This window comes from Trachymyrmex cornetzi, unplaced genomic scaffold, assembly GCF_001594075.2.
Source record: "Trachymyrmex cornetzi isolate Tcor2-1 unplaced genomic scaffold, Tcor1.1 scaffold16, whole genome shotgun sequence".
Lineage (NCBI taxonomy): Eukaryota > Metazoa > Arthropoda > Insecta > Hymenoptera > Formicidae > Trachymyrmex > Trachymyrmex cornetzi.
The window spans coordinates 411,155-426,479 of record NW_017296201.1 but is presented as its reverse complement, the minus strand read 5'-3'; the positions used below and the strand labels follow the sequence as shown (position 1 = coordinate 426,479).

The 15,325-nt window shown below is 30.8% G+C and overlaps 1 protein-coding gene across 1 annotated transcript; it reads left to right on the top strand.

Moving 5' to 3' along the window:
• The first annotated feature begins 40 nt into the window (after positions 1-40).
• Positions 41-11,904, top strand: Dnmt1a (DNA methyltransferase 1a). Its single transcript, XM_018503982.1, has 16 exons — positions 41-326; positions 2,385-2,943; positions 3,096-3,459; positions 3,552-3,863; positions 3,958-4,110; positions 4,264-4,729; positions 5,184-5,377; positions 5,807-6,227; positions 6,442-6,762; positions 6,864-7,015; positions 7,232-7,566; positions 7,646-7,757; positions 9,628-9,777; positions 10,257-10,423; positions 10,663-10,906; positions 11,467-11,904. Exons 1-16 carry the CDS (start codon positions 257-259, stop codon positions 11,800-11,802), a joined length of 4,356 nt encoding a protein of 1,451 aa, XP_018359484.1. The 5' UTR covers positions 41-256; the 3' UTR covers positions 11,803-11,904.
• Positions 11,905-15,325: the final 3,421 nt, after the last annotated feature.

Sequence of the window (15,325 nt, the reverse complement as noted above, 5' to 3'; positions counted from 1 at the left end):
CCCATGTGTTTTGTCTAAGTGCGTATTCTGGCCGTACCGACCTCCTTTTGTTGTTTGGAGGCGGGAGCCATTAAGTAATAAGAAGAAGAAGAAGAAGAAGCTTGAGTGGCGGGACGTAGCGGGACACGTGTGAGCTGAGAGCTTACGTTCGTCGGAATCGTCGTACTTGATTGGAAGCACCAGTGACAGTGATCAGTGCCATCAGGGAACGGATAGGATCAGATAAATATCTTTCACAGATTTCGTCTTTCTCACAATGGCCCGCAAAAAACGTCACACAGTTAAACGTAACCTCATCACTCAACGATTAAAGGACGAACCGCGAGGTTAGTGTTGCGTGTGGAATTTTCTATATGCATTTTGTTGAGGAATCGCGGCCGCTTATATAATAATTGTTGTTAGCTAGGTACCGTCCAGCTTCATCACTCCAAGAACTGTTATCAAATGTCTTGTGTTTTGCATTTCTCTTTTCCTATAAAAATGCAGCTCAATAATTGCTACGTAATATAAAATGATATAGTATAGTAATAACAATCCAAGAAAAACATATAGTTTTAATTTTCTAGAAAAGAATTATAAAAATGGACGAAAAAGATATACATTTTTCCTTTAATTTAACGACAATATTTATAGTCTGATTTTAGACTAAAAATGTTTTGCATTAGGCTGTGTTTGTAAATATCACCTAGGTGCTTCCATGTATCATCTTGTCATTATTTAATATTGAAAATAACAAGCTTAAAACGATATATGGCACTTGGATAATATTTTTAATTTTAGTCTTAAGGGTAATTTCGATCAACACCAATTAACTTTAATCGATGGTTTAATCTATTAGAATTGAACGAATATTGTGATTCACACCTATCATTAAGCGAAATGACAAATATGATTGGTCAATTCCAGTCTAATTGTTGATTAAAGTTAATCGGAGTTAGTTAAAATGGTTCTTAGTGACCTTAGAACATACATACTGGAAGGGCCACACCTTCCTGATCTGGCCAATGCCAATGTAATAAAAGTGTCTTCAACATCTATCTGTCCTTGTTTGCTGTGTGCTTGCGCATAATTTATATGTAAGCTTTGAATGCGCATGTGTATGTCTAAGGCGAGAGTACAAGACTCTTAAAACACTACATAATAATAATCATCGATGTATGCGCATTATGATGAAGCATTCAAACAAGAACAGATAGATGTTGGAGCCATCGACAGTCACCTATGACCATTCCAGTATGTATATTCTAAGTTAGTGACCAACTATCCCAAGTTAGAGACAGTCTCAAATTTTAACTCTTTGTTTCACTCTACAATGCGTCCCAAATTAAGGACATGATTATAAATTATCCTAGTTTTAAATGTAAAAATAATATGAAATAAGTAAAAATAATAAGTGTAAAATATAATTTTCCACTAGTACGTGAAGAATTGTATGATTTTTTTATTTAAAAATTCAGACATTTATAAAATACATTCAGCAGAAAAGTAATTTTAAAAATAAAATGTGATCTCGTAATTTGATGTAATTTTTGTTATGACCTGATATGATATAATGATTAAGTGTAATTAATTATTTACAAATATAATATAATATTGTTCATGTCTTTCGTTAACTTTAAATTATTAAAAAAATGTTTATCTATTAAAATTTAATTGCAACAATTTAATATTGAATTTTTTAATGTCCTTTTTGCCTTCTTAAACAGTTGCTCACTTTACTTTAAAGGCCATAACACACAAAAAACTTAAGCAGTAAAATGTAAGCAGTAAGTAAATCAGCATGTTGGATTTGCTTTACTTACACTTAGTCTTATAGTCTTTACTGTGATTGCTGTCAATTTGCTTACTGCTTATGTTTTACTGATTAAGTTTTTTGCATACCGTACCCGTATAGAGTTAAAATTAGATATAAGGTTGATATAAAGTATCGAAATGCAGTGATGGATCGCGATTCCACCAATGTAAGATTAATTTTAATCTTGGTTTAACATACTATTTATCTTTTTCTAATTCTTAGAAAGTGTTTATTTCTTAGAATTAGAAAAAATAAATAAATCGAACCGAAATTAATCTTTCATACATTAGTGGAACTAGGTTGTATGATAAACTTTGAAATAATGGAGCAATAAAATAATATATATGAGTATTTTAATTAAATAATAAACATGACGACAATGCCATTATTAAGTAATTAATCGTTTGAAATATTTATATGCTTTACATTTAACTTCGCTAATTTTATGTGTAACATAAAATTTTAATAAGCATTAATCTAATATACTGTAAGAAAGAATGATGAAATTCCTTATTAAATCTGAATTATGAATAGTCAGCTATTCGTGAATATTGCTCTTAAATTCGTGTTATTTGGACTGTTGTGACAGAGAGTGACTCAGATTGCAGTGGAATGAAAATATGTCGAACTAGGAGGAACAACAATGTAGAATTAGATGGAGTAACAGAAGAAGCTGAATCAAATTCCAGTATAAATTTAGATCTATCTGCATTAGATAGAGGTCCTAAGCAAACATCAATAAAAAAAAAGATGACTACTGAAACAAATTTGGAAGCAATAGTGTCCAATTTTCATGAGGTTGAAATAGAAACAGATAAAAATGTTACCCTAGAATTTGATAAGGAAAATCATGATCCAGAAATAAATCAAGAAGAGATAACAGAAAATCCAGAGAAGAGAATGAAAATGGAAAGTAAAAAAATGCTTGAATTAAAAGCTCAAAATAAAAAAGCATCTGTTGTAACAGAACGATGCCAATATTGTAAACAGAAATTAGATAATGATATAAAATTATATCAAGGACACCCAAATGGTGCAGTTGAGGAAGAGATAGCTTTAACTGATCCTAAGTTGTGTTTATTTATTGGAGATGAATCTTTTATAGATCAAAGTGATGAGAGACCACAAAATAAATTAACTCATTTTAGGTGAATTTTCCTTTATCTCTAAACAGCTTTCTAAACAGTACATGTAACGTTTATTTTTAAAATTATTGTAAAGTACCTAAGGAATATTAATATTAAGAGAAACATGTATAAAGTTGAATATACTAACAGAAACATGTTTTTTTTCTTTTTAGTGTTTATGATATGAATGGACATCTGTGTCCTTTTGATACAGGACTCGTAGATAATAACGTACTGTTGTATTTTTCTGGATATATGAAACCTATCTATGAAGAAAATTCGTCACCTGAAGGAGGTATACCGACAAAAGATATGGGGCCAATAAATGAATGGTATGTTACTGGATTTGACGGAGGAGAATTGGCATTAGTGGGTTTTGGTACTGCATTTGCGGAATATATTTTGATGGAACCGTCTGAAACTTATGCGCCGTTCATGGATGCTGTTAAAGAGAAGATATATATGAGTAAATTAGTTATAGAATTTTTGTTAGATGAAATTAATTCAACCTATGAAGACTTGCTGAACAAACTTCAAGTAAGTTTACTGTTTCGTATTTTAATGTGTATTTTGTACTCTCACATTTTTTTTGTTTATTTTATTGTTTTTGCTATATTTTTGTATTATAGACAGTAGTGCCTCCTAAAGAAACGATGACGTTCACAGAAGATACATTGTTACGTCATGCACAATTTATTTGTGAGCGAGTTGTGTCATTTGATAAATGTGCTGGTGCTGAAGATACTCTTCTTATTACGGCTCCGTGTATGCGATCTCTTGTGAAACTTTCTGGTGTCACGCTGGGTAAGAAATCAGTTGTTCGTCTAACGAAACGTGCATCGAAAGTTAAAACGCCTGGCTGGTCAATGGCTACTACGACAAAATTAGTTAACGATATGTTCGAAAATATTTTCGCCGGTCAACTTGCTAATAATAACAAGGTATATGTTATTATGTATATATTATAATTCATATTTTTCTTATTTGTGTGTGTGGTGTATTATATTGTTAAGCATTTTCTTTTTTTTTTGTTAGTTACTGAAAAGGACGCGGTGTCGTGCTTGTGAGAATTGTCTGCAACCTGATTGTGGTAGTTGTCCTGCTTGTAAGGATATGACGAAATTTGGAGGTAAGGGAGTTCAAAAGCAGGCATGCATTAGAAGACGATGTCCAAATTTGGCAATTCAGGTATAATTTAATTTTAAAATATAAAAATTTATTTATTTATAATTATCTCTTGATTATATGTATATAAAAACTATTTTAAAAGTAGATTAACATTTTTTATGATTTTTGAAAATTTATGTGTTATAATATTTAGTTAAGTATTTGTTTATATAGGAAGCAAATGATTCTGATGAAGAGGAATATGAAAATGAAGAGCAATACGAAAGTTTAGCAGAAGATCAAATGGAACAAGAAAGTAAAAATGAAGATTTTAAAGAACTTAAGAAAGATATTGTATGGGAAGAAGAAAATAAAATTGTTGATGCACAAAAAATATATTATAAATCGGTTACTGTCGGAAATGAAAAAATCGAAATAAACGATTATGTTTTGTTGGAACCTAGAGATCCCACAATTCCTTTACAAATTTGCAAAGTTATGTTTATGTGGGAGACCAAAAATGGAGAAAAACGATTTCATGCAAATCGTCTTCGTAGAGGTACTGATACCATACTTGGTGAAACATCGAATCCTATAGAATTATTTCTGAGCGACCAATGTTGCGAGGCATCATTCAAATCTGTTAGATCAAAGGCAACTGTTATTCATCAAAAAATGCCTGAGAATTGGTCTGAACTAGGTAAGAATATTATATTAAATTATTTATCATTTTAAATGGATACTGAAATGACTGCAATTATCACGAATTATAACAAAATTTTCTAATTTATTGCAAAATATTTTTTACAGAATTAAAATACGCATAAATAGGAAATCGATAGGAATGTATCCGATTTCACAAGAAAATACAAAAAAAAAATTGAAAAATTCACTTTTGACTAATACAATTCTAAAGTTAAAATTTGCTTCGTACAAAAGTTTTAAAGTTCATATCTCAGTAACATAAGTCAAAACTAATTAATAAAGAAACATAAAAGTCAATGCAGGATCTAAGTGCAAAAATTTATTCAAACAATCTCGTATATCCATTTAGAATAATTCCATGATACGTACTCAGATTTAGCACTCAATTCCTCTTCTATTTATACATATATGTTCTAAGCTGTATTTACATACAATTGTTTACATTGCAGGTAATATGGACCCAGATAATTATATAAAAGATACAGATAGTAAAACGTTCTTTTATAAATTGAAATATGATCCTGATAGTGCTCGATTTGAGGCTCCACCACCGGATCCCGAATGCCCAGGAAAACAAATTAGTCATCGATTTTGTCCTTCTTGTATTCGGTTAGCTATACTAACACAACAGGATATACCTAAGGTATGAAATATTTAAAAGAAATGGTCAGAGAGATTTAAATGATAGACATTAATCTATAGAAACTGAATTTCTTTAATCTATATTTCTTTATATCTATAAAGTACAATTTTTATCCCCCAAAACAATTTTTAAATTACAATTTAATAAGATATCTAATAATAATTGTTCTTTTCAATTTTGTGGACAATTACAAAGGTGTAAACCGTTAAAAATATCTTTTTGTTATTACAATTTTGACAAAAATTATTTTCTTTACATCTCTTCTTCTATCAAGTTATTTTTTATGTACCATTCTATTTATTGTTTTGAGCATAAAAAAAGTATATTTTGTTTGTGTGCGTGTATATGTATGCACGTATTTATTTCTGTTGAAATTTATTATTTTGGTGCTTAGAGAATAGACATGTAATATTTCTTTTGTCTTTCTAGGTCTATAATCAAATAGAAGTAAAAAGCAGTAAAGAAGTGATTTATGAGTTAGTAAAACACAAAGGTGAAGAATATAAAGTTGGTAGTGCAGTGTTTTTGTACCCAAATGCTTTTATATTTGAACATAAACGAAAATATCCAATATCTAAAAATTCAAAGATGAGTTATGTAGATGAAGATACATATCCGGAATTTTATAGAAAAAAATTAGACAGTAAATCATCATTCTCAAATGTTGATACGCCTGAACCTTATCACGTTGGTTATATTAATACAATATATGCTACGACGACTGATATATTAGTGGCACCGACAGACATATTTATTAAAGTGAATAAAATGTACAGGCCGGAAAATACTCACCGAGATATAGCGCTTATGGAGCAATCAGACATTAATATGGTTTATTGGAGCAATGAAAGTAAGTTATATAACAATTAAAAAACGTATAAATGTTTTAAAAATATATTATTCTAAAAATATTAATTTTTTAATATCTTTAATATTACGAACAGTTGATATTCAAAATAAATGTTATTTATATTGGAAAAAATTTTCTTAAAAGTATCTATTTAGGATAAGATTTACTTATATCTCTCTCTCTGAAATATCCTTGCTTTATTTACATGTTGTAGTATGCACCGTAAACTTCTCTGTAGTTGCTGGTAAATGCTATCTCGCATATTTCAAAAATATGAGTGAGTCTATCGAAGAATGGTCTATGGGTGGCCCCAACAGATTCTATTTTACTGAAGCGTACAATCCTAAAGAAAAAACATTTGACGAACCGCCTTATGACATTATTAATACGAGTAAATCCGGAAAAGGAAAGGGGAAATGTAAATCTACAAAGAAAGTGGAAAGAACTGAAAAAAAACAGGTTATCGAAACATCTATAAATTATCCTACTATACCAAGAAAATTGAGAATGTTAGATATTTTTGCTGGTTGTGGAGGTACATTATGTTATACATTTTTATTTTCTTTTTTAGCTTCTATCTTCTGCATCTTCTTTACATGTATTTAAATCGTTTAATTAATCACTTTTATTTAACAGGATTATCTGAAGGAATGCATCAAGCAGGTGTAGCTGAAAGTCTGTGGGCAATTGAGAAAGAAAACTCTGCAGCAAATGCGTATCGGTTAAATAATCCGAAGACTGTGGTATTCCCGGAGGATTGCAACAAGCTATTACAAAAAGTGATGGATGTAAGTTTCTATTACGTTATATTCTATATCTAATTCATACTAAACAAATTTTTGTCACTATATTAATATTTTGAATAGATATGTAATGAATGGATACACATTGTGTCTCTTAATCATTTTTCTCTTTAAACTATAAGAATATTAATATATATAAAAGAACCATATAATGTGATTATTTTTTCGTATAATTTAATAAAATTTTGTTTTTTTTCTCAGGGCGAACGTGTAGATAATAATGGCAAAAAACTTCCCCAGAAAGGAGATGTTGAACTCTTGTGTGGTGGACCGCCATGTCAGGGTTTCAGCGGCATGAATCGTTTTAATTCACGACAGTACTCATTATTCAAAAATTCTCTTATCGTTACATTTTTATCTTACTGCGATTATTATAGACCAAAATTCTTTGTGATGGAAAACGTGCGAAATTTCGTGTTCTGTAAGAAGAGTATGGTACTAAAATTAACTTTAAGATGTCTTATTCGTATGGGGTATCAGTGTACATTTGGTATTCTTCAAGCTGGAAGTTATGGGGTACCACAAACGAGAAGAAGGTTTGTTCCATTTTCCTTTATTTGTAATCAAATGTTCGATAATATATCTAATTTCATTTTATTAACTTAACAATTTTAGGATGATACTCTTAGCCGCTGCACCCGGAGAAATACTTCCAAAGTTTCCAATACCAACACATGTATTCAGTAAACGAGGTTGCTCATTAGCTGTAATTGTGGATTCTAAAAGGGTATGTCTTTATATTTTCTGTTTTATATTTATGTTATATACACACACGCACGCACGCATACAGTGAGAATAAAAAAGAAGTAGTCATCGATGAAATAATATTTATGCGGAATTAATTTAAATTTTGCATTTATCTAACTTCTGACTGATAGACCTCTGTAACTTAATATAAGTACTTTATAATAGAAAAAAGGTGTATTGTTTTGAAAATAAACAGAGGTCATTCCTGTAGCAAAACCTGAACATGTCATTAAAAATCGATATTTTCAAAAGAAAGTTATTACTACTATTTTACTTCTATTTTCTAATTTGTAAAAGTGTTGAAGTATATATTTAAAAATATATTTCATTTCAAAAAGGACCCGCGACAAAGTTATAAAATAATATGGAAAACGGCAAGTACGAGTCAATGCATGGTTGCTAGAGCGTAAAAATACATAAAAACACAAGTATTAGTTAATTAGTATGTACTACTTTCAAAAGAGATAACATTTAAATCGCGCTAATTATAAAGAGGACATATATATATGCTACTGTTCATAAATTCAGGAATTGTTGGAATTATTATTGTTTTTATTTTCGAGAGTCAAAAAGAAGATTTTTTTCTTCTTCTCTTTAGAAAATAATTAAAATTTGTATTCTATTCAGTATTTTTATTTGATCGCCCTTTTTTGTCATAACTGCATTCTTTTTTTTACTATCTTTGATACTAAATGTTAAAATTTACATATTTTCTATTGGTCATGGAAAAGTTTCCATTTTCATATGGAAAATCTCGAAAAGTAAAAAAATTTTTTAATTCATTTTCTGCAACAACTCTGAATTTTAAAGAGCAGGCTTCAATTTTTAAATTTATGTTGATTTGAATCACGAAAAAGATGTTTACAACTTAACTCCATAGAGGCATTTGACTTTGCCCAATTTTCGAGGTTTAAATCTTTGAATCTCCTACCTCGTTTTCTAATATAAAAACATCTTGGTGAAAAATTAAATGAAGAAGATAAAAGTAGAGGCTTTATTTCTTAAACTGACGATGACAAATAGTCTAAAAAGATAATTGTACGATTTTTTTAACGAACTTGCAACAATTTAAAGATCATTTTTCAGCAAAAATTTAATGATTCTTTAATTTTACTGTTACGTATATATAAACAGAATGTATTTTGTGATATATTGATTCTGAAATTAGTTGATAGAAATTATCAGGATCAAGTCGATGTATGAACAATCGCACATTGAATGTATAAAAAATATACGAGGTCTATATATCCCAAAAGTATCTCTGCATATATGTCTATGTTCTTAGGCATTCTCTCTATTGTAGAAAACAGGTATTCAGTATTTAGGGGAGATCGTGAGGAGTATCCCCACCAAGCCGCACGAACTAATAGCTGTTCAGTCGGCAACGGTATGAATTGATTGATTATGTGAACGTCAAAAACTCTGAGCGTTGCACTTCGCCTACTCGTTTATCTCATCTGATTTAGGATTTTTTCAACTTAAGAAGTAATCAAAAGTCACATGAAGCTATATCTGAATTGTACGGGGATTGGCGAAATTAAACAATGCCGTGTTTAGTAAAAAAATAATCTTAAATCAGGTGAGATGAATGAGCAATACGACGCTCACACAACTGCGTACCTCTTCCGACTAAACAGCTGTTGGGTTGTGTCGCTTGGTGGGGATACTTCTTAAAATCTCCCCTAAAAAAATACTGAATGCCTGTTTTCTACAACCGGCGATGCCCAAGGATAAAGATGCACAGAGGTCGGATACTTTTGGGATAGATCTCGTGTATGATGATATTGATATATATTATCGATATATCTATAATATCATGAAGATTTTTTTTATAATTATGTATATTTCAGTATATTACCAACTGTGTTCAACAGAAATCTGCTCCATACAGAGCAATTACTGTAAAAGATGCCTTGTATGATTTACCAGAAATTAAATGTGGTTCAAATGTAGAGAAGATGTCGTACGTTGGTGAACCGATAACACATTTTCAAAGGAAGGTAACTATTATAGGAATGCATCTCGGTATATACGCACAACAATTAGAGAATCACTTTAAAACCTGCCAATTTTACCGATCTTTAAAAGGCTGTTTCTCAGCTTTAGGGATTGCAGGACAATTTTTCTGGATTCTACCTTTTGTAAGATTTTACAAGGACCACTAATACGAGCATAACACATCAAGGAATGGGAATGCCCCGTTTTATCCGTGAAAAGTTGAAAAGTTATGAAACTTTCAGAATTTTGACACGACCTGCTTCTGTCTTTGCGAAAAAGATCATTCGATGAAGCAAAAAATATAATTTTAACTGTAAACTTAAGATCAAGATTTTATCCTTTAAAACGCACTTAGAAAAATCTCTGAAAGCTCCAGGCTTTTAAATATTGACAATATTTGCAGGTTTTAAAATAATCCCTTAATTGTTGTGTGTAGTATATTTAGAAACAAATATTAAAGTTTTTATTTGATTTATTTTAGATGAGAGGTAAACCGTATCAATCAAAATTAACGGATCACATATGCAAAGAAATGTCTCCGCTTGTAGAAGCGCGAATGAGTTATATTCCAACTACAAATGGTTCTGATTGGCGTGATCTGCCGAATATTGTGGTGAAATTGAGTGACGGTACCTATACCAAGAAATTGTACGTGTAACATCTATTGGGATCAGTTTAGTTTAAGTTTTTTTCTAGAGGATATTTTTGCACTTAAAATTCCTAATATCATATATGTAGCTAGTCAGATCTTTTGCTTGATAAGCAATTGCATTCTGGCACTGTCCAATATTCTTAAAAACATTAACTATTTCTTTTTTAATAAATCATTAAATTCTTCAATTTACATTAATTGACCAAATCCAAATTTTATCTTTTTTTTTTTTTAGGGAATATATGTATAATGATAAGAGAGTTGGAAGAAGTACGACGAAAGCATTTCGTGGAGTATGTCGGTGCAGTATTGGAAAGCAACTGTGTGATCCTACTGATAAACAATTTAATACTTTGATTCCATGGTGTTTACCACATACCGCGAGCCGACACAATAATTGGAAGGGTTTGTACGGAAGAATTGAATGGAATGGGTTTTTCAGTACGACTATCACTAATCCGGAACCAATGGGTAAACAAGTATGTTGATAAATATTTAAATTGATACACTAGTAATTTAAAATGATGAAAGTATGAAATCTAATTTTTAATAATTTTATAAAATACTACAAATTAATTCCTATTCTGCAATCTCGATATAGTTTTTGTACGAAACAAAAGAATCTGGAAGAAAAAAGTAGTACTCTACCCTGTGAAGCAAGATATTAATCGTTGAAATTAACCACTATTTAGGTTAATGTAGCCAACTCTATTTACTATTTACATTAACATTCACAAAACTAGAGATACTAGGTGCATTTAATACTACAACCGCTCACTGAGCGCTCAGTGAATGTACCTATTGTAATTTAGAAAGCTAGAGATGCGATTTCCTTAATGTTGCAAACACTTGATTGATCAGAAGAAAGAACGAACTGACCAATCAAAGAATGCTTCAAAGCATTGGCAACATTAACTGGATTGTATCTAATGTCATTTTGTGTGCTATAACTTTAATTAGTTAATTTTTTCTATGCATTATGCGGCTATACAAATTTGTTTGGAAAATCGTTAATTTAAATCTAATAATTGACTTTCAGGGCCGTGTTTTGCATCCAGTACAAAATCGAGTTGTCAGTGTGAGAGAGTGTGCAAGATCGCAAGGCTTTCTCGATTCATATCGTTTTTTCGGCACAATAACTGATAAGCATCGACAGGTTGGTAATGCGGTGCCACCACCATTGGCAGCTGCTATCGGGCACGAGATAAGAAAGTGTATCCGTGATATGACGTTAAACACAGAACCCGAGCTTACGAATAACTGTAGTGCTGAAGCAACAACAAGTAAAAGTGTTGACAATAGTTTCAACGAAAGTCCTAATGGAAGTCACAATGAAAGTTACGAAAATGTGACAAAAATGTACCTGATATCTTGATAACTCACGATAACGCAAATAACAATCTTAATAATGATAAGGATGCAACTGATAATATTTGTGCAAATAAAGGAACAAAGAAAAAAAATTATTATTACGAAATAGTGCAACGATTTTTACGTCTTATTTCAAATTAATATTTAGTATTAATTTTGGTGTATTAAATTCCAATATCTGATTTGATATGTATCAAACAGGATAAACTTATATTATAATTCATATTTTAGATATATATATATTTGATACTTCTGGAAACTCATCAGAAATAAGCTCCTATCTTAAAATTGAGGCAATCATTGTATTCTGTGACTTTTTAAAATCTAATTTTAATATTACTTTTTAATTTATGCATAAAGATCATGAAATACATTTTACAGTTACTTTTTTATATAGTGAACATGTATGCAGGTAGTATTCTAGAATAGAAAGAATCTACAATTGTTTACAATAGCTTTTATGTGTATTAAGTGAAAATGTGAAAATTTGCAAGTGATTTGATAAAATTGCGTGAGTATTGTTACTATTGAAATTTTTAATTTTTAATATTGCAAGCACAAATATATAATGAACCATATATAATGAACTTTATTTAACAAATAGTAATGACTTATTAATTGTGAATTTTATGTATAAAAATGTTGAAATAGGTTTACAAGTGGTTTGCTATAATTGGAGGATAATAATTATTGAATGTTATAATTGGAGGATGATAATTATTGAAGTTTATTTTTTATATTATATACAAATCTTATAATAATGATATTACTTGTGAAAAATAAATTTACTGATCATGGGTTTCATATATAAAAATTATTGAAGTAGATTTGCAAGAAGTCTGGATTATAACTGATCACTATTATTATTGAATATTATACAAATTATATATTGTACACGAGAATTCTATGTTATCTTTATTTGCAAAATATTTTTAAAATAATTTTTATTAACAAATGTATGTGGGACGTTAGGAATAAGATATAACATCTTGCTAACAGTAAGTTGATGTAAGTTGAATAAGTATATTTACTCACAGACGTCTCGCTATCGACACTCGTTATAATTCTCTCTTCGCACGGGCGCCTCTGGAAAACTCGCGATGCTCTTGCACGCCACGACGCGTAAATCTCTCGCGACTCTTAATTCTGTCTTTGGATAAAATCTCGCTCGTTCTAGCTTTTTCGAAAACGTACTCGCGCTTGAAAAATATTCTCTCGCAACACACGTCTTCTCGGGGGAACGCGTCTTTCGTCTCTTAAAATTTAAGAAGAACGCGTTTTCGCGTTCTTTGTATTTAACTCTCGACCGACGCGCCACACGCACACATACACACCATGCGCTTCTGTCGACACAGTCGATAATGCACACCTCACGCACCCTACACATATATATTTTTAGTTCATATTCTTATCACAAATATGTTACTTTACAAATAAATATTCTTGTGTTTATCTTAAATATGTATATATTTAGATTTTAAACGTGTTTTATTTTAGGCACAAACTCTGACAAAGGGTGCTTTTTAAGGCCAGAATTAGACTATGCATTGAAGATTGAGATTGAAGATTAAAAATTGAAATTTCACCAATGAGGACAAAGAAATTTTGGCTCCTCTTGTTCTGATTGGTCAAACTTCAATCTTTCAATCTCATTCTTCAATGCGCAGTCTGATTCCGGCCTAAAGCCTTGTGTCCACGATGCTAGAAATCGGTCCGAGATCTCGGACAAAGAAAAAATTAACAAATCACATTTGAACAATTTGATCACATGACCATTGCGATTGGTCAATTCTTTCTTCATCCGATTTCTAGCATCGTGGACACAAGGCTTAATTAATAAGAGACACAGATGACACACTGTACAATACAATAAATCATTACGGCTGCTTTCCTTTTAGGAGACACAGCCAACACAATTATCGTTGCTATCTTTGTCATTCATTGAATGTCAAATAGGATAAAATTATGTTTGTGTCGAGTGTGTCCTCTGAAAGGAAAGCAGCCTACATCTTTGTTGTTTACTAATGTTAAATGAAGATGTCATAATCACTGTGTCGTTTGCTGGAAAGTATCAAAAGTTAGTCCTTATTAGTTTACACACACATTCAGTGTTATTTTCTTTTTTTATGTTTTGATGCTTTTCTTTATGATTGGAACCATCGAGGAAATACTATTAAACTCAATTAAAGACTGTAAGACCTCGGGCAAATTTTTGGCGGTATAAGAAGGGCCCGGAAATAATTGAAGAACGCTGACGTTACCGACAATTGACATAAATTTGCTATTATTAACATAAATAATAAATATTTGTCTCATACATTATCAAAATTCCTGATTTTTAATTACATAAATGTTCCATAAATAAATATGCACACTTGTAAAGCTATAATATCCTATTTATTGTAGAAAAATTACAATTTTTTTTCTGCACTTATCATATCTCTGTTGATAATTCAACTTTGACATTATGTATAACATTAAAATCACAGTTTTAAAGAAAAATTGAGTATTATTAAATTTTTAATAGTAACTCGTCGGTGTCGGAACTCAGGCTATTCAATAGTGGGAGACACCAGGGTTAGAAATAAGTAACGCGTTATTATATTACAATTGTAACGACGTTACATTTTTTTTTAGTAACGAATAACGAAATTGATCACGTTACTCTTGTATCATTACTTTTTGATAAATCACGGTCGTCTCGGACAATAAAAAGATTGTAGGTATTAAATAAATAAAAAACTTTTTGCCTCTATTTTCATTTAATTCACTATCCTCTCTTTAGCATAAGAACACTAAAAACTAAAATATATCTATTATATAATAAAATACTATAAAATTAAACATAAGTATGTTAATTAAATATTTAAAAAATAAAAATGTTTAAAGATAAACATTATCTTTCCAAATATCTTTATATTATATGTTAGTTCATATTCTGTCTTAGCATTATCTGTCTTAAAAGCCTGTTTTAACATTAAAAAAAATGTATAATTATGCAGAAAACAGGCTTATTCATCGATTTCGACGAGATTAAGGTCATTCGACGCATTTTTGCACGAAATGAACAAATATGACAGATTTTCCTTATCTTAATGATCATCAACTTTAACCATTAATATCTCGGTTCGCCGGTTGCGCCTGGTTGCGCCTGGTTGCGCCTCTCTGATAAATCTAGGACTAAAGCGGGGAGCACAGACTCTTGCATAACGCATAACACGTAATGCATAAGAATATATACCAATCGAAGTTCTCCGTTTCTTTTCCTTCCATGTAATAGAGAACTCTGGTTGGTTCAATTTCTTATGTCTCATGTTTTATGCATTATGCAAGAGTCTGTGCTCCCCGCTTAACTCCAAACGCAGCCTAGATTTTCAGCGCTGGCAGTGAATTTTGTAGCAGGCGTAGCTAGTGGTGACAGTGGTGTGCGCTTATGCGGAACAGGATTCCGATGATACGAAGCAAAATCCATCGGAATCCTGTTTTCTGATTGGTCGCAGAGCGTCGTACGACGCACATCGGATGCA